Source organism: Ochotona curzoniae, unplaced genomic scaffold, assembly GCF_017591425.1.
Source record: "Ochotona curzoniae isolate NIBS_2020 unplaced genomic scaffold, NIBS_Ocur_1.0 patch437, whole genome shotgun sequence".
NCBI classification, from domain to species: domain Eukaryota; kingdom Metazoa; phylum Chordata; class Mammalia; order Lagomorpha; family Ochotonidae; genus Ochotona; species Ochotona curzoniae.
Window position 1 is genome coordinate 298,971 of NW_024467014.1, and position 24,994 is coordinate 323,964.

The window sequence follows — 24,994 nt, forward strand, 5'->3', positions numbered from 1 at the left end:
GATGGCTTGGAGCAACTCAGGTGTGAGCTGGGCACTCTGTGGGCACCAGGCCCAAGGCACCCCACCTTCCTCCAGGGACCAGGACAGAGGTGAGGGAGGCCCCGCGGAAGGGGAGCTGCTTCAGCCACTCTGCTCCCGAGTGCGCACGGCCAGGGCAGCAATGCTCACCATCAAGGTTGTTGAGGGACATGACGACGTCCAGGTCGGCTCCCAGGAGAGCTCCGATCTGGTTGACGAGGGCAGAATCGTTGGCTGGGTAAACAGCCACATGGTCCCCAGACTCGTACCTGCGGGGGGCCGGGAAGAGGGCAGTGGCTCAGTGCTGGCGGGTGGGGGTGGGAGGTAGGATGGCGGCGGCGGCAGCGCCTACCTGATCTTGGAATCCGAGATGTCCAACTCCAGGTGCATGAGGTGCCGCTCAGTGCCCTGGTTCAGCTTCCGGTTGGTGGTGACGGTAGCCAGGAACGGGTTCTTGGCATCAAAAGGACTAGGAGGTGGGGGAGATGAGAGAAGCCCTGTGACTGGGGGGGTTCCATCTTTATCTGGGTCAGGGGTTGGTGGGTGTGGGACAGGGTAGTTCTGTGGAGTCCAGGGGTGGGGTGGGGCTGCCAGTGCTTACTCGGAGGTGTGGAAGCTGAGACCCCACCCCAATCTTAGGTCTGGCACATGCTGCACCCCGTGGTGGGCTGGGCCATGCCGAGGACACTGAGCCACAGCAGGTAGGGCTAGGACCTGGGCTGCTGGGGGGTCCTGGAGGACCAGCACCTGTCTAGGTTAGGGGCCCACAAGAGGTGTGTGTCTCCGGACATGAACACATACTGAGGCCAGCTGGTAGGAAATGGGCATTCTGACCAAGTTCACCCACCAAGCTACCCTTGTGGAAATTGTGCCCTAGGGCACCTCTGCAGCAAATTGTTGGAGTGCAGCAGCCAGGATGTGGCCTGGGCCAGGTGGGGGCGGTGCCCGTCCTGTGCCCTGGCTAAGGAAGACCGGGACCTCCATGGTCCCAGCTTGAGGATGAGGCCCCAGGGTAGATGGGGATGGAGCCGCTGGCCGCCCACCCTCAGTCCCGCTTCCTGCACTCACGGTTTCTGGTTCTCGTAGCTCTTCAGCCGTCCCATCTCACCCTGGTACACCTTGGCCGGGTCCATGTCTGTGTGCACCACGAGCTCGTACTGCCGGATGCTGGCAGGGCACATGGAGTGTGAGGCCAGGGACGTGGAGGTTAATCCCAAGAAGGGGGACAGTCAGAAGTGAGGGGGCACAGAATGAATGATCCACAGCAGGGCATCTGTCCAGATGGTGGTTCTCACGCTTACCTGGACTCCTCTCCTGTGGCCTCCACGCCGAAGTGTTCGCACACGGCCGGCCAGAACTGTTCCCGCCACGTGATGAAGTCCTCCTCCAGGCTGGGGAGAAGTGCTCATGAGCCGCCCTGAGGCCCCGGCCCGCGTGTTGTCCCATGGTCACCCCTGGAGCTCCAGCACTCCTGTCCCCATAGGTGCCCAGAGCTGCGAAGGCAGTGTCGGGAAGGAGCCCAGGGAAGGGCAGGTCCTGTCCCAGTGGACGCCATGGGTCCCTGAGGCCAGCTGATAGTGTTACGCTGCCCAGCACCATAGGGGCAGGGAGTGGCTGAGCCCGGGCTGGGGTGGCACTTACTTGCCATCGTCATCACCCATGCCCAGTTCAAAGATGCGCTGGGCGCCGAGCTGCTCCAGCCGTTGGTCCACGTACTTGCCCATGGCGTTGAAGTGCTCATAGGTCTTGTTGCCAAGGCCAAATACCTGTGTGGGCAGGGGCGGCTCAGAGTCCTACCCAGTGGGACCCGACGTAGGGGTGTTTCTGTAGAGCTGGCCCAGGCCCTGGGCAGCCCCTGCACCAGCCATGCACCCCAGGCCACCTCTGGCTTCAGGGCCTAGCAGCCCCCCAGGTCTCTCAAGTGACTCACCGCATACTTGACGCCCGACAGGTCCACATCTGCCTCCTGCAGCCAGTCATAGAAGTCCTGTGCATTGTCGGTGGGGTCCCCCTCACCGTAGGTGGCCATGCAGAAGACCACCAGGGCGTTGTCTATCTCAGACAGGCTGCTCAGGTCGGCCTGCAGGGATGGAGGCAGCCCCCAGGTGAGCTGTTTCCCGTAGCTCCCCTAGCCCTTCCTGCCAACCTCCCTGGCCCTGCATGGTGGGCACTCACCAGGTCGTACTCCTCCGGGTCAGCAGCCATGCCCCGCATCCCATAGCGGTGTGCATCCTTGGATAGGCGGTTGGCAAACTCCTCTGCGGTGCCCGTCTGGGAGCCGTAGAAGACAATGATGTTCCTACCCTGCAGGAGGCCAGACACGGGGTCAGGGGTGCCCACGCGGTGCTGCCCCAGGTGTCCCGTGTAACCCTCACGATAAAAGACTCAGCCAGGTCAGACACGAGTCCAGCTCAGAGCATGCAGCACACAGAAGAAAACCTGCTGGGAGCCACGCGAGGTACTCGAGTGGGAGATGAGGAGCTGGGACATGGGGCAGGCGCTCCCCCAGCAGGCTGGTCCCAGAATCAGTGGGGGAAATGAGCCTGCCTCGGGCGGGTAACTGGCAGGCAGGAGCCTGGTGCCCGGGGAGGTGGCCAGGCCCAGAGGCCGCACGCCATGTGCTTCGGTTGGTGTGACATTCCTAGAACTGCAAATCTACCTGGGCAGGGTGAGTGGTCACGTGGGGCTGGGAGGGGACAATGTCGTCTTAGAGGATTTCTTTTTCCAAGATAAACCCCAGGCCTTGGGGCCCCTGCACTCATGGGGGAGACCCAGAAGCAGCTCCTGTCATTTGGGAAGTGAACCAGTGGGTGACGCTTCTAATTTGACCTTTTTAAGATTTATTTTCACTGGAAAGTTGGGAAGATCTGCTGTCCACTGATTGCACTCCCAAGGGTGCTACAGTGACTGGAACTGTGCTGATCGGCAGCCAGAATCCCGGAGCCTCTTCTGGGTCTCCCATGCAGGTGCAGGGTCCCAAGGCCTTGGGGAAGTCATTGAATGCTTTCCCAGGCCTCAAGCAGGGAGCCAGATGGGAAGTGGGACTGCTGGGATTAGAACCGGTATCTAGAATCCCGGCATGTTCAAGGTGAGGACTTTAGCTGTTGGGCTACTGGGCCAGGCCCTTAATTTAGCCTTTCAAATCTGAAAAACTGGTTGTACTATTGCAACAACTGAGAATACTAAATCGGTATGTTTATTTTAAAATGGGCAAATTGCACAGTAAGTGATCTCAATAAAGCTGTTACTTGCAAAAGACAGAAGTGCAAGAAGCCAGGAACTGCAGCACGGCACGATGGCTGGGCCCTGCATGCCACTAAGCACTGGCTTTCTCCCTCTCTGGCTGGACAGAGGCCCGGGGCTAACTCACCGTTTTCTTCATCTTCTCCACGAAGCTGCTTTCCTTCACAGAGGCCGTCCTGGAAAATGAGGCCCATGAGCCCGGGTTCGGGTGGCGTTCACAACTGAGGCCTTGGCTGTGCCCAGTGACTGCACCAGCCACAGGACTTGGGTCCAGGGTGCCCAGTACCTCCCCAGTGATGCTGAAGACCTGTGAACCCCGCACTCTGCCGTGCTCATGCCCGTCAGGGCCCCTCCTCCTCTAGTCTCATGCCATCATGTTGTGGACACCTCCGGCCCTGCCCCCATCAGGCCCCTGCCCAATCCTTGCTGCTGCTCCTCGGCTGGAAGGGAACGGGACCACCCCAAACCGAACTGGGGCCTGGTGATAGTGGCCCTGGTGCACAGGAGGGGCTCACAGGGGCTCCCACGTGGAGGGTTCAGGGGCGGGCCCTCCTGAGCCACCCTCCCAGGAAAGTAGCTCTGGAGGGGCACTTACGGGCACAGTCCCCGCCCCCGCTGACAGGCAGCCAACTCCAGGATGTCACTGCCTCCCCGCAAGCACGTGCTTACTCCCACACACCTGCCACCTGCGAGGGCCCGGCCCAAGGCGGGCTCTGGCTGATTCCAGGAAAGGGCATGAGCTGACGCAGCAGCTCCACGTGCCAGGCTATAGCCACAACGTGAGTCTAAGGGTTCCTGGGTGGCCGTGGGCAGATGCTGAGTGTTCCCCAAGCCCCTGGCATTCCAGAGGGGCCGGGATGACCCCACACAGCGAAGTTTCAGGCCCTTCCCTGACACCCACCTTGCTCTGGACGTCTCTGCCCAGGAGTTTCACCGCGCCACTGCCTGTGCTCACCATGAACCGGAACATGCCCCAGGTGGTACCAACACACCAAACTACTGGGTGCCCCCGGGGACAAGGCCCACCCTGGGCCAGCACAAAGCTGGGCTTCCTGCGCTCCGTGTGAGTAGCAAACACATCTTCCCTCATACTCAAAGCTTGTGAGGCCTTTGGGTGCCACGGGCAGGATGAGCCAAGGATCCCTGAAAATCCCTGCCCACTCCGGGTGACCCCAGTCGAGCTGGAGCAGCAGGCACCCACAGAGGACACCAAGACACTGGCGCTGACTTCAGCTCCCTTTGCTGTCGGATGGACTGCTTCTACGTTATGTTCCTATTTCTCAGTATTAAGGTGGGGGGAGGCCAGGCAGGTGCACCGGCCCCCGGGGAGGTGAGCCCCCTGCCCACTATATGAACAAAGCAGTGGGCGGCAGCAGCCGCTCTGTAAGTCCTGAGAGTCCCTGAGGGATAGACAAGCATGCACACGTCTCCCATGCACTGGTTTGCTCCCCAAATGCCGACCACAGCCAGGGCCATGCTGGGAGCCAGGGGCTCCATCCAGGTCCCCCAGGTGGGCAGTAGGAGCCATGTTGCTGCCTCCAGGGGGTGCGTCAGCATGAAGCTGCAGCTAGGACCTGACTGCTGGCAGCCCAAGCCCTGTCCCTGGCGGTCTTCTCTGGGTTGGAGGCGCGGGAAGCTAACTTGTGTTTCCAGTCGCTCGGTGCTTTTTCTCTAAGAGGAGCATGTGGTGGTTTTGTGGTAAGAAGGGATGAGTTTTGGGCCGTGGGGGTGTGGTGGGTGGAAGGGACTGGCTCCACAGGCTGTGGAAGTCTTGGGTCAGTGACCACAGGCCAGGCTGGGCTGGGCCAAAGCCATGCCACACCTGCCCTGGCCTCCCCGGCTCCCGCCTCTGCACCTGACACACTTATCCACACCTGCCCCTCCTCTCTGCCCACTCACCGCACCCTGGTTCCTTCCCACGGACCCCGGGCTCCACAGGAAGCAGTCGTGAGCCATGCCCGCAGCCCCAGGCTGGCACGGACAGCTGAGATGGGACTGGGGCCTAGCTCCCTGCCTGCGCTCATCCCAAGCACCTGATGTCCCCACCTCCTCTCGGGGGAAGACAGGTGCCCTGGGTCTTACCAGGGGCTCGCTGGCAGCAGGGACAACGAGTAGCCCCAAGCAGTGTGGGATAGCCTGGCCGCGTGGCTGGTGCCGTGGCCATGAGGCTGGCAGAGGTGGCTCTGTTCACACAGGGCAGAACCCGGCTCCCAGGGGCACCTCAGTGCTGGGGAGGAGACCCAGCGCAGGGACTGGCGTGGCTGCAATGGTGGATCCTGAGCCTGACAGGCCCCACCCTGCAGGTGGGGCTGCATGGGGCAAAGTAGCTGCTAGGTTGGTCACAGTGTCCTGGCAGGGGCACACGCCAGGACCCTGGGCACAACACACACCGTGGATGCCAATAGGAGCAGGTACGTGGGCTCCTGGATCCTTGGGCAGCACTGCGAGGGTCTGAGGGGCCCAGGCAGGTGAGAGGCCCTGCCCCACCTGGCCTAGAGTCAGGCTCCCTTCACCCTTCAGCTCCTGGAAAATAGGAGGAGCCGACCCTGACGTGCTGAGGTCGGCAGGGGCTGTGGTCCCTGTGCCTCTAGCCTCCCTGGATCCACCATGTCCCGGTTGTCTCAGCTATCCTGCCTAGGGGATCTGTTAGGACGTTCTCCTGAATCCCACATCCCAACCAGGGACTCTGGGCTGTGGGGACCACTCCTCTGGCTGCTCTGAGCTGGCACTCTCTCCCACCCAGGTCGGCCCTGGAACCTGGCCCTTCCTAGAGTCCCAAACCCATTCCTTGGGAAAGGAGGGGTTTGCAAATCCAGACCACGGGGATACAGCCCCCAGCCGCATCTTCCAGCCCCAGGGTGGCGGTCCTCCTCAGGAATCTGTTCCCGTAGGCCACCGTGGGCACCCGGCCCCTGACCTGCCACCCAACATTGCCAAGGGTGTCAGCAGTCCCCTGCCTCCTGGAGAGCCGCTCTGGACTGACCTCCGGGCCGGCTCGTCCTGCGGAGATGTGTACGCGCACCCCATGGCTTCTCGCTCCCAACTCAGGGCTTAAAGAAGCAGGCGGGTCACCCAGGTGGGCAGTTCGGTGCTGTCCATGCTGGCGTGGCGGGGCAGGCTGCCAGGCCCCACAGACACCCTCTTGGGCTCTTCCCGTGCCTGAGAGCCTGGGAACTCGGCAACATCTGGCAGTTGCAGCGGGCAGCAACCGAGAAGAGGGACTGAGCCTCCCATGAGCCCCTGCGGCCAGACACACTCCTCCTCCCCCTCTTAGTGTGGAACTGGGGAAGAAGAAAACCTCGCCCACCCCACTTGGTCTCCTTGGTAACTGTTTGTATGGGAGCCCTCCTCCCCAGCCCCTCCCCTTCTGCCACTGGGGGAAAAAAAAGGAAGGAAGGAAGGAAGTGGTGCAGGCTGAGCCCAGCTGTGCCAGACGGCTTCTCCAGGGGGTCAGGGCTCAGATTCAATTAGATCCGTTCCCCTGGGGCCTCAGACACTGCTGGGCCCAAACACAGCCTCAAGCCCCCTGCTCCACAGTGAAGAGGCTGCCCCTTCCCATGGCGGCTGGGGCACCGCCAGCTGGGAGCCTGCAGCCCGCGGCATTCCAATCAGGCCTCCCGGCCTTGCACTGAGATGGGATCGGGCTCCAGGGGCCAAGGGCAGTCCACAGAACAGGACCGCAACCCGCCACGGCTCCCTTAGGGCTCCCCTGCCCCATGTGGCTCATCCACCCAGCTTCTGATGCCTAAGTTTCGGGGGTCTGTGTTCAGATCTCCTGGTACCAGACCCTCTCCCGTCCCAAGGCAGAACCTGCTTAGATCCTCTATTGGCTGCTGCTGAGTGGGGAGCGCAGCTGGCAGGTGCTCAGCCCCTGTGCCTGTTCCCCCACTCCCACCCCCGTTGTCTGCAACGGAACACTCCCTAATACTTCTGCTTCTTGTTCAAGTGTCCTCTGACGTCAGGAGGGAAGCAGGGACAGCGGGCACCCTGTGGAGCTGGGGGGGTGGGTGTTGGTGGTGGCTAGGGCGACGGGCGCAGTAGCCTGAGCCCACACAGGCAGAGGGGAGGGCTGCCTGCTGCTCAGCTCCCTCAGGCAGTGGGCCAGGTATGGCCAGATCCCACAGCGGTTTTTACGGTTAATTGCCTGACTTTCTAATCTTCTAATTAAAGTTTCTTTGAAAACAATATTAGGAACCAGCAAGATGAGGCTAAATTCTCATCTTGCACATATGGATCCCATATGGGCACTGGTTCATGTCCTGGCTGCTTCACTTCCCACCCAGCTCCCTGCTTGTGGCCAAAGCAGTAGAGGATGGCCCAAAGTCTTGGGACCCTGCACCTGTGCGGGAGTCCTGGAAGAGGCTCCTGGCTTTGGATTGGCTCAGTTCTGGCTGTTGTGACTACCTGGGGAGTAAACCAGTAGATTGAAAAAGATCGTTCTGTCTCTCGTCTGTGTAAATCTGTCTTTCCAATAAAAATAAACAAACCTTTTAAAACAAAAACAAAGCAACAACAACAACAAAACAATACTAAAGAAGGCTCCCTCCCCTAATGCTGTGGCACAGTAGGCTAATCCTTCACCTGTGATGCCAGCATCCCATACGAGTACCAGCTCATGTCCTGATTGCTCCATTTCCTAACCAGCTCCCTGCTTGTGGCCTGAGAAGGCAGTGGAAGATGGCCTAAAGCCTTGGGACCCTGCACCCATGTGGGAGACCTGGAAAAAGCTCCTGGCTCCCCGATGGGCTCAGCTCTGGCCATTGTGGCCATTTGGGGAGGGAGCCACAGGCACACATGGACCCATCTCCTGACAGCGCAGGGACCCAGAGGAGACATGGTGACCCATACAGGATTCCTCTGTGAGAGGGCAGCAGTGGCCAGTGGGTGGGGAGAGTGAGGGGGGACAGCAGGGGCTCGGAGGTGTGAGGAAGAGCCAGGTCCAGGCCTGGGTGTTGGTCCCTCTGAGTCCTGCACACACTGCTGAGCCCCTGGTCCCCCCTTTCTTGGGGTGACTCTGAGGACCAGAGCCAGGCCCTCCCTCTTCGAGCTACAGCAAGCAGTGTTTGTCTTGGAACCCCTCAAACAGTCCCCCCCTTATTCAGGGGGCTCCCACTCCCCATTCAATCCACCTGAGTCAAAATCACTCAGCTCCCTTGCCCCGTCTGCCTTCTCTCTCCTGGCCATCTCAGGAGAATCTTCCAGCTCCAGCTCAGGGAACCCCCACTCCCAGCTCAGCTGTGTCTATTGCCTACACGTAGCCAGGCCCGGCCACCACTGCACCCCCACGAATCCCCACTGCCTCCTCCCATCCCCAGGCACCCACCCAACCAGAGCCCCCATGAGACTGCAAAGAGGGGGTCTGTTCTGTGAGCTGGTCTGTGGCACAGGAGCCATACAAGCATCTGACCTGACAGGCCCCTGGGACTTTCAAGCTCAGTCTTGCCAACCCCACCTCCACCCACGTACTCCTGTGGGGCCTGGGAGGAATCTGCTGGGGAGGGGAGAGTTGTAGGGCAAAGTCTCCCATGCCCTCGGGGCAGCCACGGTCCCAAGCAGCAGCGCCCCCCCCACCTCCACAAGGCTCACAGGTGCCAATTTCAAACAGACAAAGTCAAAGGCAGCAGAGGGCCCGTCTAAAAGGGAAATTTAGAGAGCAGGTGCAGGCGGCGGGGGCTGGTGCTCCAAGGTGGACTCCTAAGTGCCCCAAGAGGCCTGAGTCCCGCAGTGTGCTTGGGGTCCTGGGATGGAGGCAGAAGCCAAGTATCCAAACCCAGAGCAAAGGTCACGTACACGGCCTGGGGAGTGCACTGCTTCAGCAGGTTTGGGGGAGAAGAAGGCCGCCACCCCAGCTTCCACTGGGACTTCACCTGCCTGGCCCTAGGCTCTCGCCTGAGGACTCTGCCCCCCCCCACTGACCTGATGCTGACCCTGGGGGCACGTGCTCAGCACAGCCCAGCACAGCCTGGCAGAGCCCGCTCCCCCCTGGGGTCTGCGCCTGGGCCAACATACAGCCTATGGCACAAGCAGGCTCCTCCACCCAAACCTGGTGCACGGTTCTCACACAGGACTTGTTGGGGACCTGTCTGGGGAGGCAGGTGCAGTCACGTGTCCAAGTTGTCACTTTCATTTTGTCAGATGCCTAAGTCACCTGTACTGTCATTTTCTGGTCATTTTCCTTTAGGTTAATTCACCTTTTTACTTATTCCTAAGAGGAGGCATAAAACCAATGAAACAGAGGCCAGCATTTGGCGCAGTGGTCAAGCCGTGGCATGAGATACCCGCATCCCCTAACAGATGCTGCTTCAAGTCCACAGCCCAACCTAAGCCAGCATGCTGCTAATGCCATGCAGGCTGCAAGGCAGTGGGGGATGGTTCCGGTGCTTGGGCCCTGGCCACCCACCGGGGAGACCTGGATGGAGACTCCTGCCACGCACCCTTGGCCACACACAGAGCCCCTCAGCCACACACCTTTGGCTGTGCATAGAATCTCTCGGTCATGCATGAAGCCTTCAGCCACACATAGAGCCCCTGGGTCACGCACCCTCAACTGTGCATGGAAACCCTTCAGCTACGCACGGAGCCCTGGGTCACTCACTCTCAGCTTCACACGGAACCCTGGGCCACCCAAGGGACTGAAGGGAAACTGACCCGGTGTGGCTGTGCCTCCTAGAAGGAGCATCTGGAGGCTCCCACCCCCACAGGAGACCCAGGCCTCAGGTGACTTGTGGTGGGGGAAGCTGGGGTTGTCAGACCCCAAACGCACCCAAGCGCTACTTACGTCGACTGGATCTTGGTGAACTCGGGGACCTCCTCCTTTTTCTTACGGAAGAGGAACCAGTAGGTGAGCAGCCCCACGATGAGGGAGAACAGGACGGCGTCCGTCATGCTGAAGGCCGCTGCTTCCTCGGCCGCCGCCTCGGGCATGGTGGCACTGGTGTCCCCGTGGGAGTCCCCCATGTTGATCAGGAAGCTGTCAAGAGAGGCAGAAGAGGGGGGACAGGCATCAGTGGGGAGCACAGGGGGCACCCAAAGCACCGACCAGTGGCCAGCAGGTGCTTGCTTGCGGCCCATGCCCCCACCCCCTGGATCCAACGGCAGCCCAGGGAATACAGTGGGCGACACAGTGCAGAAACCACGGCCTAAGGGACTGAGCACCTCTGAGCCGTCCCCCGAGCGCCCCGCACAGTAAGGATGCCCCTGTGCCAGAGGTCCAGGGTTGACCAATCAGGTTGTTTTGTGTGATGTCACCGGCACAGGAGACCCAGGGTATGAGCTCAGGGGCAAGGGGGTGACCAAGCTGGGTAACTGACTCTCAACATGCTGGATGCTAGGGCCCAGGAGGCTTCCCTGCTTGGCAATACTGCTCTGCTCCTAGAAGCCCAGTGTTTTAGCTCACACTCTTGGTGGCACAGCCGGTAAAGCTACAGCCTGTGGTGCTGGTATCCCGTACGGGCACAGGTTCGTGTCCCAGCTGCTCTATTTCCCATCCAGCTCGCAGCTAATGCACCTGGGAAAGCAGCGGAAGATGGCTCAAGTGCTTTGACGACTGCACCTATGTGAGATAGCCGGAAGCTTTTGGCTCCTGGCTCCTGGCTCCACACCAGTCCAGCTCTAGCCACTGTGGCTGATGGAAGATCTCTGTTCCTTTCTCTCTCACGCTCTGTATTTCCAAATACACAAATAAATCATTAGAAAAAGAAAAAATGACCTGACGTTATGCTCACTGCCTAAATCCTTGCCTTGTATGCACCGGGATCCCATATGGGAGTCGGCTCGTATCTTGGCTGTACCACTTCCCATCCAGCTCCCTACTGGGAGTGGAGAATGGCCCAAAGCCTTGGGACCTGGCTCCTGGCTTCAGAATAGCTCAGCTGCAGTTGTTGTAGCCATCTGGGGGGAGTAAAATAGCGAATGGAAGAGCTTTCTGTCTCTCCTGTCCATAAAATTTGATTTGTCTTTCCAATAAATTAAAAAAAAAAAAAAAGAAAATCTAACTCAAACCTCCCTGATGGAAAGCCACAATGGCTTCAAGGCACACTTGATGCAAACTCCGAAGCCCTTCCTCCGATTACCAGGTCCACCCTGAGCGGGCCTTGCCCCCCTCTCCCGCCCCTTAGCACTCTCCCCATCTCACGGGCTGCCTGTCTCTGCCCTGTTTGCTCCTGCTGTTGAGCCACCTCACCAGGACTCTCCCCTGCTGCCTGCAGGGCCTGCTTCCCTGCCCTCAGGCCTCTGCTGGGACATGGCCAGCTCAGTGACACTACCTGACCCAACGGCTGTGAACTGGCCGACTGTGAACTTGCACACAAGCAAGCGGCAGGCAGCCCTCTGTGCTGCAGGGGGTTAGCACAGGGCAAGGAGGTCCTGGAGCTTCTTCTGATCATCCTGAAGGCACAGTCCATCCCTCCCGGGCACACTGCAGCCTGGCAGGCTGACCACGGCCACCTTCTGCTTGTCTGTTCCGTCTCTAGCACCTGCCCTCACCTGTCCTTTCCATCTCATACAGCACCCCGAGTGCGGGGTCAGGGTCACAAACTCTTGCACTGTCAGGGAAACTCGGAGGATGTTGACAGGCCCCGCCCACTGTGAGCGCGCTAGCCCCACCCACTGTGACGGTATCCCTTGCACCCTGAGGTCCCCAAGGAGCACCCATGTGGTCTCAACACAGCATACAACATTCCAACAGCTCCGCTCCGACCCTGAGCATCCAGTAAAGTCACCAAAAGCTGGAGAATGGCAGGGAGGAACTGGGGATCATCTCCCTCTCTGCAGGAGGGACACGGGCAGGAAACCCACCTGGGAAGCTTTGTGGGATCTGCATCCGCCTCCTCTGAGGACCCACGATCACTTCCCAGGAGCCACACGACACCTTGGCCTGACCCCCTCTGCCGCCCCTCACTTGCCTCTCCTCCTGCAGACCCCAGCTCAGCAGGGCCATGAGCCACTGCTCAGTAACTCCCCAAGGAATGAACAAATACCCTAGAAGCATGGAACATAAGTGGGCAAGCATCACTAACTCACAGCATGACACTTCAAAAGAGACACACCACCCCTCAAACCCCACACCTCTGCCTGTGGTGTTGACATCCCATATGGGTGCCTGGTTCAAGCTCCAGCTGCTCCGCTTCCCTTCCATTTCCCTGCTTGGGGAAAGCAATGGAGAATTGCCCAAATCCTTGGGACCCCGCAGCCACATGATCTCCACATGAGAGTCCCTGGCTCCAGGCTTCAGACTGGCCCAGCTCTGGCCATTGCGGCCACTTGGGGAGTGAACAAGCAGATGGAAGATCTCGCTCTCTGTAACCCTGTCTTCCAAATAAAATAAATAAATCTCTTGGGGGGAAAAAAAGGATGGTCTGTGAGCGTCTGCCTGGCCATCCTCTAGGATGGGGGTCCCCAAGCTCTCTCTGTTCTCCCCAGGCCGACAGGAGCGCCTGGTGGTCTGACCCAGGAGGCCAACAGAAGGAATGCAGCCACTATACGTTTTTTTCTAATAAAATACCACAGATTTAAAAAAAAAAAGGGGGGGGGCGATCACAAAGCCCACCCCTCAGGGTTCCAGACAGTGTTTGCTTAGAGGGAGTATTTGGAGAGGACGTGAAAAACACGCATTATGAAAAGAAAACTGTATGGACTTCAACATTATTTTGTAGCAAACTCTTTATCTGTCGACATGTGTCCAAGCATCCTCTTCTGGTGCAGCGCCTCCACGGACCAGGTGCTGTGGGCACAGCTGCTACCCTGAAGTCCTTGTGCATTACTAGTGCTGCATTGTTGCTCTTTTAAATAGTAGTAACACAACAGCCAAGGCTTGGACCAGGCAGAAACCAGGAGCCAGGAACTCCATCTGGGTCTGCTCCTGCATGGGAGCCATCCTCCACTACCTCTCCCGGCACCTTAGTAGGGAGCTGGGTCGGAAGTGCAGCAGCCGGGACTTGACACAGCACCCCGATATGGGATGCTGGAGTGACCACTGCACTCCCTTCTTTTTGATCTCCAGCTGACTGCATCCACGGCCACAGAACCCATGTTAACGCAGGACGGGTGGTACACATGTATTCTGACTGCTGTTTTTCCTCAGTTCCGGCAGCTGGCCACAGCTCCAGCCCAGCACACAGCAGAAAAATACAGGCTCACCCGAGGGTCTTTTCAATGCTTGTGGTAGATGGAATTGAAATATAAAACTTCTTTTGGTGCTCTTCTCCCCCAAAAAACTCCCTGCAATCCATGCATGAATTCTCCACAGTGTGCATTTACCAGGAACGCTTTCCAAGTTCCCTCGTTCATAGCTCAGGGTTCAGGGTATATATATGTGTGTGTGTGTGTGTGTGCGCGCGCGCGCGTGTGCAGGCCAAGCCTCAGGGTACAGGTGTGTGTGGCTGTGTGTGTGACACTGGTGACAGCAAGGGAAGGCTCGTTCCCCATCCAGCTGCTGACCCCAGTGGAGGTCACAGGGCTGTGACTGTGTTCACTGTGGGCAGTGTATGGGCACTGCCCATGCCTGGGTGTCAGGAGGCAGGAGGCACCTGGCAGGAAGTGGCAAGGAGGGCAGGGAGCAAGAAGGAAGCCCTGTGCTCCCAGGAAGCTGCTGCAGACCAGCGACTGCCGGGCCAGCTCCAGTGGGTGGCCCGGAGGCAGAGGGGAAGCTGACAGCTACCGTGGGCACACACCTGTTGTGGGTTTATCTGCAGCTAGTGCAGCTGCCTGTCAACTGGCATCTCTGGTCAAACTTGGCAACTGCTCAGGGAGTAAACAATCAACCTAGCAGATGAGACGGCTGCAGCAGAGGGCCGGCCTGGTTCCCAGCTGCGGCTCCTGACTCCCACCGCTTCCTGCCAGTGCAGACCCTGGCGGACAGTGGCAACAGCTCAGGCGCCCGGGTGCCCGCCGCCCACATGGGAGACCTGGAGCGTGTTCCCAGCTCTCGGCTCCGGCTCGGGCCTAGTCCTACCATCGTGGGTATATGGGGAATGGACCAGTGAGAGGGAACTCTATTGTCAAATAAATGATAAAAAAAAAAATCTTAAGGAAGAGTCAAGAGATTCTTGAATAGCCCCCGCCCCGCCCGAGGATCCGCTCCTCACAGATTTTGGGGAATCCAGCAAGATGCTCTGCTGTAGCCTCCTGATGTTCTGCCTACTGCTGCATCACATGAGACCAGAGCTGGGAGGAAGAAGAGGGCACACGGGGCCCCCAGGGGCGGGCTCGGGGGACTGAGAGAGGGTCCTGCTGGCAGCAGCAGTAACAAGCAGGATCTGCAGGCTCTCGGGTGCCTCAGTGGGAAGAGCGGGGATGTGTTTGGAGATGCGGGAGTGTGCGCAGGTGGCAAGTGAGAGATGAACTTCGCAGGGGGTGCGAGGCCATGTGCCAGAGGGCGCGGGTGTCAGACTGGGCTATCTTGGGCAAAGAGTGGCACGATGGGCAGCTGCACACTGTTGGGTAGCACCTGCACCTATAGCCCCATGCAGTCCCGGCCAGGGCGTCTGGGAGAACACTGAGCACGGCAGGCAGCCACCCAGCACCCTCAGCAGACGCCCTTTCCCCCACATACCAGGGCTTTGTCCCAGGACTCCCCGTGACTGCCATGTGTCTGACGCAATTTCCCGAAAGGGGAAGGCAGCTATGGGGTGAAACCCACGGCAGCATGACGTGGCAGGCAGCAGGGAGCTCAGCCTTGCTCTGCTGACTGTGCCCCGGGGATGCTGACACTGCCAGTAGGGCTACCCATGCCTGAGTGTCAAACGCCAACAGGATACAACCAGACAAGGTCTCCAGGAAGTGGGGTGGGACGTGAGAGCAGAAATGGAAGGAATCTCAGGGTGGCTCCCGGAAGCCAGGGATGCCTTCTCTGGGCAGAACCCGGACCCTGGAGGACAGTTTTACTGCACGAGCTGCCTGCCATGGGTGTCTGGAATTAGAACCTGCTGGGGGAAGGTATGGTTCCTGTGGGAGAGGTGTGGCCACAAAGGTTGGGTAACTGGATCCTAATGACAAGACAAGTCCCACCCCCTCCCCGGCACCTCCCCAAGCACTTGGACACACACAGGCCAAAGTCATGAGCAAGCCAGGGCACTGGCTGAGAGCCAGGATGCTCTCTGCCCTGGGCTAATGTTCAACGACAGATTCCTGGTTCTTCTCCCACGAACTGTGGACACGCCTACACGCGTGCACACACGCACGGTGGAAAAGACACGGCAGAGGACGGACGTGGTGACCACCCCAGGGCAGACCCCTGGGACAGGCTCTCTGACAAGGCTGCCTGGCTGCTTCCAATCATACAACTGTGTTTCACCAAGATGTTTCAGGGTTGAATAAACATGTCCTGGCTCCTGGCTCCCAGTGCCCATGAAGGTGCTAAGTTTCCTCAAAACCATCTGAGTCCATGCAGGCCAGAACAACTATCCCGATGAAGCTCAGCTCGCCGCTCCTCAGGCTGGGAGGGAAAGCTAGGTCCAGGATCCAAAACCATGGGGGGTGGGGAGGCAGAGCCACAGGCCCTGGGGTGCCCCATTCCAAGTTCCTCAGCAACCACTCCTGACTTCCACTTAGGATGGAAATCTGATCCGGGAATCTGACCCCTTGTCTATCTACTCTCTAGAATTTTCCTTCACTTTTTCTCATACATACACCTAAGTTTACATGTAAACAAACTACACAACCAGAGGGAAGGTGGGCCAGCTAAGGCACATCTTCAAGTTGCTAAATGATCCTTTAGAATAATATTTGCTTGGACACAGTCTACTGTGCAGTGTTAGATACTTCCTTATATTCTTGGCTTACCACCACAGTTTTTCTTCATCTAAATACAGGTTGAGCATTGATTTGGACACAAGAAAGATGAGAGGAAAAAAAGGTCCTGGGCCTGGTGTGATGGCCTAGCAGCTAAAATCCTCACCTTGAACATGCCAGAATGCCATATGAGCGCTGGTTCTAATTCCGGCGGCCCCACTTCCCATCCAGCTCCCTGCTTGTGGCCTGGGAAAGCAGTGGAGGACAGTCCAAAGCCTTGGGACTCTGCACCTGCATAGGAGACCCAGATGCAGCTCCGGGCTCCTAGCTTCAGACTGGCTGTTGCAGTCCCTTGGGATGTCAATCAGCGGACAGAAGATCTTCCTGTCTTTCTTCCTCTCTGTATGTCTGACTTTGCAATAAAAACAAGTAAATCTTGGGGGGGAAAAAAAAGGCTCTGTGGCTGGCAGCTGCCATTTGTGACATCAATATACCCCATCAGAGAACTAGTTCCAGTTCCGGCTGCTCCACTTCCGATCCAGCTCCTTGCTGATGTTCCCGGGGAGGTGGCAGAGGATAGCCCAAGTGCTGGGGCCCTGCCACGCCAAGTGGAGGAGCTGGGATGGAGTTCCAGGCTGCTGGTCTCTGTCTGGCCCAGCCATGACCGCCAGGCCATCTGGACAGTGACCCAGGGGAGAAAAGACTTCTCTTTTTCTCAGTGCTTGCCTTGGAGCAAGGCTCCTGCTGGGAGGCTCCAGGGAAACTTCTGGCAGGGCCCACACTCAGGATAAGGACCTGAGCTGCCTGTGGTCTGGGAACTTGTGCGCAAGGCCACCAGGCCCCGGCCACCGGCCATACTGTTTCCAGTGTGGCAGCGTAGTGCTGTGCCTCAGCATATATACGCGACAAAGGGTACGCACAGGACAACATTCAAGGGGCCAGATTCAAGCTTTCCTCACACGTCTGCCTCTCATCTGCTAACTGCCTTTCTGTTGTTAACAATAAACATATGTGGGCCCGGCGCGGTGGCGCAAGTGGTTAAAAGTCCTTGCCTTGCACGCCCGGGATCCCATATGGGCGCCGGTTCTAATCCCGGCAGCCCCGCTTCCCTTCCAGCTCCCTGCCTGTGGCCTGGGAGAGCAGTTGAGGACGGCCCAAAGCTTTGGGAACCTGCACCCGCGTGGGAGACCCGGAGGAGGCTCCTGGCTTCGGATCGGCATAGTATCGGCCCGTTGCGCTCACTTGGGGAGTGAATCATCGGACGGAAGATCTTCCTCTCTGTCTCTTCTCTCTCTGTATATCCGCCTTTCCAATGAAAAAATAATAAAAATAAATCTTTTAAAAAAAAAACAATAAACATATGTTATCTAACTAGAAAAATACTTCTAAAGTTTTAAAAAAATCATTTGTTTTACAGGTAGAGTTAAGAGAGGTGTGAGGGAAAATATTTTCCATCTATTGGTTGGCTCCCCAAAGGGCCACAATGATCAGGGCTGGCCCATACCCAAAGCCAAAGGCCTGGAACTCCTATCCCATGTGGGCAGCAGGGACCGGGGCACTCGGGCCTTCCTCCACTGCCTTCCCAGGATCTGGAACGGGGAAGCGAAACAGCCAGGACTCGAACCAGTGACCACTTGGGATGCTGTTGTCGGGGGTACTGACTAAACCCACTGTACTACAATGCCAGCTCCTAAAGCTCTCTTCTTCAAGGGAAACAAAATGCTCAGGCCCTCGGAGCCAGTGGTTCTTCCCTTGGACTGGGCCTCTCCCTTGGTGCCGTGGCATCTATGTTGCAATCCTGTTTGTGACAGCCCAAACAGAGGCTTACGCTTCCAAACAAGAGGACACCAAGCAGCGGACTTGCCATTCCGCGGGAACCGGGCCTCTGGCCTATGGTTAGGACGCCAAGTCCATGGACGGGATGCCTGGTCTGCCCGCTGATGCAGACCCTGGGAGGCGACAGCGCTGGCTCAAAGCAGCCACGTTCCTGCCACCCCCAGAGACCGGCACTGCCATCCTGGCTCGTGGTTCCACCCTTGGCCAGCGCCAGCCCCACCTGCTGCAGGTATTCAGGGAGTTAACCAGAGGATGGGTGCTCTGTGTTTCTCCCTTATCAAATAAAAATAATTACATAAGACCATAGTACTCTTACGGGAGGACTGCCAAAACAAATTATATATAAACGCACACGCGCGCACACACACACACACACACACATAAAGGAAGCTGTACTTTCATTAATAGAAGAAAAACTAGGTAGTTCTCAGGAAAAAAAAAAAATAACCCAGAGGGATACGGGCAATAAAACAGAACTTTCCTCTAGAATGTTGTTTGTTGGCAGGTGGCAGCAGGCACAGCCTCTGTCTGTCCTTGTGTAAGCAGATGCCTGGTAAACCTAAAACACACATGGAGGTGGCTGGAAGGGGAAGCTGCACACACGGACACAGACAGGACGGCAAGAGTCCAGGGGCGGCCACTCGTGTACATAAGGACGCGCAGGTGCAAAAGTGTGCACGTGACTTGCCAGCTTTTCTCTACTACGAAGGCTGAGAGGCAATGACACCTCTGGGGCAGCTGAGCCACGCCTGGAGCCCTGCCTCTCAGCTTCCAAGCGCTGTTCCCTGGGTTCTCCTGCAGAGGAGTCCACAGCTGGGGTGGGGAAAGGGGTGCATGGCCCCAGGGCACCTGCTGTGCTGGGGAACCTGCAGGGCTGTGGGGGAAGGGATATGGGTGTTTGCTGGTGGGGGTCATGCTGGAACATCCACCTGAGCTTCAGAACAAGCCCCACTGGCTGTGGAGGAGAGCCCACAGGACCTGAGAGAAATCTGAGGATCCACATGGACAGAAGTAAGCAGGCACAAGGTGGAAGTGGGGGGCAGAACACCCACGGCCCCATGGCAGGAATAAAGGCTTCAGGGAGTTGAAGGCCTTGGCTGCCGCTGCCTCCTTAGGGAGTGGGCCTCTCCGGACCCACACAGGGTCACATGAGAAACTAACTGGCTGCAGAGAGAAAGAGCGAGCGAGCGAGAACGCCCAACAGCTCCAACATGAGAAGGAAGCGAGAAGCGACGTCACCACCCTCCAGACACAGCGCACCTCACGCACGGCACCATTTCTGTGACATTCCACCAAAAACCACATAAAGTGAACCTGACGATAAGGAAACATTAGACAGATCCAAAACCAATTGACAGTCTCCAAACAAAAGGCCTGACTTTCTGGAAAATGTCAGGGTTACACCAGACAAAGCGAGTGAGGACTGCTCCCAATCAAAGGGAAACAAGAATGCTACCAGCCGGTGACCCTGGACTGCAAAGAGACTATGCCGCTGCTATGCAACCCCTCATGGGGAAAAGCGCAGGTCCCAGACTGGAGAGTACAGCAGCCCGTTTACGTAACTAACTTCTGGAAGATACAGACAGATGCACTCAGCAGCAAGTAACACTGTTTCGCAGCTCACCAGCCACCTGCCATCCTGCAGTGGGGAGGGTTCAAATCCCAGCTGAAGCCCAGCTGCTCCACTTGGAATCCAACTCCAGGCTACTGTGCTTGGGAAGGCGGCAGCTGCCAGCACAGGTACTTGGGGACTTGCCACCCCCAGGGGGGGACCCAGACGGAGCTCCGGGCTTCTGCCTTCAACCTGGCTCAGTCCTCGGTGTTCTGGTTATTGGGTCCGCCCCTTAGTATTTTCTTTACAAAGTTTACATGTAGGAATCGGGTGCAAAAGGAGCTGACTTTTGGATATAATGCAAGGAAGGCGGCAGCGGCATCTAGCCGACCCCACCTGCGGCTATTAGCTGAGGAAGAGAACCCAGAGGATCTGAGGAAAACCCTCGGCTCAGCACTGACACAAACAAGCAAGCACGCGGGGAGGAGCACTTCCAGGGGACAGCAGGACGCCAACAGCCCCTGAGGCAGGAATGAAGGCCTCCGGAAGATCAAGGCCTTGGCAATCACTGCTTCCACCAAGGCGGGGAGAGCAGCCAACAGCTCCAGCACAAGAAGGAAGTGATGTTACACGCCCCCAGACACAAGGCACCTTACGCACAGCACCATTCCTGTTGCCCTTCTACCACACAAAGGGAAGCTTACGACAAAGAAACATCAGACAGATCCCAAACTGACGGACAGTCTACAAACCAAAGGCCTGGCTTTCTGGAAAATGTCAGGGTCACACACAAGACTACCCCTTCCCCAAGCCAAGGACGTGTGACTTTATTTCTGGACTCTCTCTAGTTCCCGGCTCCACGCCTGCCTGGGTGAGTGGTCCCACACTGGCTCGCTCATCCTAGCTTCAGGACAAGTTCACAGATGAGGAAGTGACTCGGTCCCGGGGGAGGACTCTGGCTGCTGGGAGTCCTTTGCTGGCCAGGAACCAGGAAGAGAAAGAAGACACCAATGGGAGAAGGGGACCAAGTCTACCCGGGTTTGAGGCCGACCTTGGAGCATAGCAACATCCATCCACGCCTCCAACCACATGTGCAGAACTGCTGATTATTTATTTATTTATGAGAAAGTTAGATTTACAGAGAGAAGATACAGAGAGAAAGATCTTCCGTCTGCTGGTTCACCCCCAAGTGCCTGCTATGGGCCGGAGCTGAGCTGATCCAAAGCCAGGAGCCTCTTCCAGGTCTCTCATGCAGGCGGCAAGGTCCCAAAAGGCTTTGAGCTGTTCTTGACTGCTTTCCCAGGCCACAAGCAGGGAGCTGGATGGGAAGTGGAGCACCTGGGATACAAGCCAGTGCCCAAATGGGATCCCAGCATAAGCAGAGCAAGGACTTTAGCCACTAAGCTACCATGCAGGGCCCCAGGTGCATTTGCTTAAAAAAAAAAAAACAAAAACCAAAAAGCAACTGCCGACACCTGATGTGGCTAGGGATGTTGTGTTGGGCTACACTCGTGTTCTGGATTGTTCCATTTTGATTGCAGAAGGTGATAACATGAGGGAAGTGGGGGGCAGGGTATGGCAAGACGCCTCCTTGTGCCAGGTATTCAATGCTCCTGGGGTACAAAACAAAACACGAGGCTTCTGAACAGCTCTGGCATTCCGACCTGGGTCTGCCTCATGGTTCCAGGTACACATTTTATTCAAATAAGTGCTGAATAAACTGGCAATCTGCCTCGCAGTCTCCAAGAAACAAGGTCCTCAAACAAAACAAAGCAAGGCGCCCAGCACGGCAGACGCCTGGCTCACGGCGCCGCCTCACCGAGCAGGAGCTGTGGGAAGCAATGCTGGGGCTCCTGGGCCAGGGCTGCGCTGGGCACCGGGGCCGCTCTGGGCACCCGCACCAGTCCTCTCTCCTGGTCCGCAGCACACGCTGTGCTTAAACCAATATTCCACTCGTTCTAGAGACCAACATCTCAGTGGTGACCAACTTACAGAGGGAGAGTTCCTTTAGACGTTTTTCGTTTGAAAGGCTGGCTGACCAGTACGTGTGCACGTGCACACACTCCCACATCTGCTGGCACAATGCCCAAACACCTGCAACAGCTGGAGCCAGGAGACAGGACCTCCATCTGGGAATCCCACCCCACCTGGGTGACAGGAAACCAAGGACTTCGGCCATCATAGCTGCCCCCCACACTCTGGGGTACAAAGTGGTAGCAGGAAAGCAGGAATGGGACACACTGGGGACTCAGATTCTGACAGGGCACCTTAACTGCTATGCCAGATGCCCACCCACAGAGAGAGATTTAAGGACCCTGGGCGGATGGGCCCGGTGCAGTAGCCTACTGGCTAAAGCCCTCGCCTTGCACGTGCCAGGATTCCATGTTCTAATCCAGGCGGTCTCACTTTCCATCCAGCTCCCTGCTTGTGGTCTGGGAAAGCAGTCGAGGATGGCCCAAAGCCTTGGGAGCCTCATGTGGGAGACCCAGAGGAAGCTTCTAGGTTCAGATCAGTTCAGCTCCAGCCGTAGCGGCTACTTGGGGAGTGAATCAATGGACCCAAGATCTTTCTCTGTCTCTCCTTCTGTCCGTATATCTGACTTTCCAGTAAAAATCATTTTTTTTAAAAGGACCCTGACATGTCGTACTTAATGAAAAAGGCGGGGCAGTAGACACAGGCCCTGTTGTAAAAGGAGAATATGGCAGCACATTTGGTGCTGCAGCAGAACAGAACTAACTGGACAACTACCCCAAACCAACAATGACAGCAAAAAACCTCAGTGAGTAGAGCCAATGGACATTGGGTGGGTGACATCATCCTCGGATTGGTAAGATTGGCAGCACTTCAGAACTATCCAAACCACCTGGACAGAACCCTCGGAATACACGCACACCGAGACCCTGGCTTGGTATGAGGAGGCGGTTTCTCATCCCTGGGAACTGGGACGTGTGGAAAGTCCTGAGTGGTTTCCCCCTTTGTCTCTCCCCTCCCCCCAGAAACAACAAGAAATAGCAAATTTGGAAGCAATCCAGTTTTCCCTAAACCTTGATCCTTCCCACCCTGATCAACCATGTAATCATTATAACCTTTTCTTAAAAAAAAAAAAAAAAGGACCCTTGGCAGGGGTGGGTGGGGGTCTGTGTCACCTTCTTGTGGCAGTCCTAGCTCTCACTTGCGGGTTGCAGACCAGAACAGCCTCAACCTCCAGCTCACCGTGGTGCCAGTGGTCCTCCTACTGGTCAAGTTACCCAGGTTCAGCCAGCAATGCCCACTCAGCAAAGCTGGATTTCTGCTGGGACAGTGTGTGATGGCTGTTGGGCACACAGGATAGGTGTTAAGCCGTGCCTTCCTTGTTCGTGGCTGTCAGTAGCTCTTTGGCAAGCTGCCAGGTGCCACAGCACCAATGCACAGCAACCTGGAGTCCAGGTGAGCTCACGGGTCCAGCTGGGGCCTCAGAGGGCGGTGCTGTGGCCACCCCTCCCAGCTCTGCTTGTATCTCACCATGACCTCAGACTGGCATGAGGGCACCGGGCACCAACTCCAGGTTGCTCTGTGACTGCGCCCGGAGGGCCACACCTCGTGCATCACCTCTGGGACTTAAACAGCCCAGCACGAACACGTCAGTAATGATTAGATCCCAACACAAGGGCCTTAGGGGACGGGCAAGCAGCTTCTATAAAAGCAGCTGCACAATTACCACCCACCCCACTGATGAGACTGCCTGTCAGCACCCACCACTGCTCGGAGTGACCCTGACAGGGCAGTAGCTTGGGACAGGTGCACAGGGTCACCCCAAGGATACGGTGGAGAGCCAGTGCCCGGTGCAGCAAGCTGTGGGGATGTACTGGGCACTCCAGTGGCTTCCAGTTAGAAAGCCACACACACCCCCAGCCAGAGGAGGGACTAAGTCACCTCCACACTGCTGTAGTGGGAACCCGGGTTCTCCTGAGTGCATGCGCAGAGCACCAGGGTTTCTGCTAGATCTGTGCAGGCAGAGCCCCACCAGGTAGGCAGAGTGCCCACCAGGCCCCCATCAGGTGACCCCACCAGAGCCGCAAGTGGGTGTTCACTGCTCCACCCTCAGGGTGCGGCTGCTGCAATGGGGTGGGGGGATGTCCCAGGGGCCCACTCTTATCCATAAAAGATGTTTGTCATGCCCTCTCATAGCCCACGTCCACTTCTGGAGGGGGCGCAGGGGGTGAGCGGCTGTGATCCAGATGCCACAGCTCCCACCAGGGTGTGTGGGTTCAAGTCCCAGCTAAGCTCCCTGCTAAGAAGGTGGCAGTGCATGACAGCCCGAGTGCCTGTGTCCCGGCCACTCCTGGCTGGAGTCCCAGGCTCCTGGTTTTGACCTCACACACTGCTGGCCACTGTGAACAGGGGGGTATAGACCAGCAAGTGGATGATCTTGGTCTGTGTCTATTTCTTCTCTCTGTTCACCAAATATAACAATCAATGGAAATTTTTCCTTAAAAAGAGGAATGTGGAGGGCACAGAAGCGCTTCTGCATGCACATGTCCACTGCAGGCATCTGGGACTTGTTCAAGGTTATCTGGGAGTTGGGGACACAGTGGATTGAGAACTTGGGACGGTACTGTGGCATAGCACGCTACACCAGCACCTGATGTAGCCATCACACAGCAGGAGATGGCCCCAGTGCTCAGGTTCTTGCACCCACAGGGCAGACCCAGCTGGGGCTCCAGACTCCTGGCTTTGACCTACACAAGCTCTGGTTGTTGCAGCCATGTGAGGAATTAGCTGGTAGATGAAAGATCTCTCTGTAACTCTCGTCCCTCAACTAAAAAACTCTTTAAACACAGATGCAAGGGCCCGGCGCAGTGGCACAGTGGTTAAGGTCCTCGCCTTGCACGCCCGGGATCCCATATGGGCGCCGGTTCTAATCCCGGCAGCCCCGCTTCCCTTCCAGCTCCCTGCCTGTGGCCCGGGAAAGCAGTCGAGGACGGCCCAAAGCTTTGGGACCCTGCACCCATGTGGGAGACCCGGAAGAGTCTCCTGGCTTCGGATTGGCATAGCATCGGCCGTTGCGGTCACTTGTGAATCATCGGATGGAAGATCTTCCTCTCTGTCTTTCCTCTCTGTACATCCGCCTTTCCAATAAAAAAAATAAATCTTTAAAAAAAACCCACAGATGCAAAACTTGTGATCTATGAACCTTGCTTCAAGACTGAGCCGGCATGCACACCCCATGTAACACACCACTTTGAAGGGCCTGACTCAGTGGTTTTCATCCACTGTGCAGCCATGGCCACTAACTGCAAACACCCCAGAAAGAACTCAGATGCCTTTGGAGTAAGGGGTGTGGGGTGCTGCCCAGCTGGAGCTGAGCAACTCTGAGCAAGCCTGCAGAGCCTGGAGTAGCTGTACTGTAACCACAGACCTCCACCCGCCCGACTACGCACTCGGTCACCAGTGTCCTGATTCAACACTAACTGGGTCTGTGACACACGTTTTGCACTCAGTGTGGCACTCCATGAGCTCACAGTGTGTGTCTTCATGCTGACACTCTGCTGTGCAGCAACTGCAAACTCCGACACGGGCTCAAGGCCCCTCCAAGGCCAGGGAACTGCCAAGCAGCAGGGACAAGACTCGAAGCCA

General features: G+C 57.4%; 1 protein-coding gene across 4 annotated transcripts in view; it reads right to left on the reverse strand.

Moving 5' to 3' along the window:
- Positions 1-24,994, reverse strand: part of LOC121167979 (NADPH--cytochrome P450 reductase) — a 34,730-nt gene that overhangs the window by 1,913 nt on the left and 7,823 nt on the right. For 2 of the 4 annotated variants that reach the window (XM_040997712.1, XM_040997709.1), the window contains exons 1-9: positions 10,040-10,406; positions 3,389-3,437; positions 2,194-2,322; positions 1,949-2,098; positions 1,660-1,784; positions 1,320-1,409; positions 1,087-1,185; positions 371-487; positions 169-287 (exon numbers count right to left, since the gene is read on the reverse strand). In XM_040997712.1, the coding sequence (XP_040853646.1) occupies positions 169-287; positions 371-487; positions 1,087-1,185; positions 1,320-1,409; positions 1,660-1,784; positions 1,949-2,098; positions 2,194-2,322; positions 3,389-3,437; positions 10,040-10,332 (1,171 nt within the window). In that variant the 5' untranslated portion in view covers positions 10,333-10,406. Of the gene's footprint in view, positions 1-168; positions 288-370; positions 488-1,086; positions 1,186-1,319; positions 1,410-1,659; positions 1,785-1,948; positions 2,099-2,193; positions 2,323-3,388; positions 3,438-5,604; positions 5,611-10,039; positions 10,407-24,994 lie in introns of those variants that run through there. The other 2 variants (XM_040997711.1, XM_040997710.1) reach the window with 2 other exon arrangements.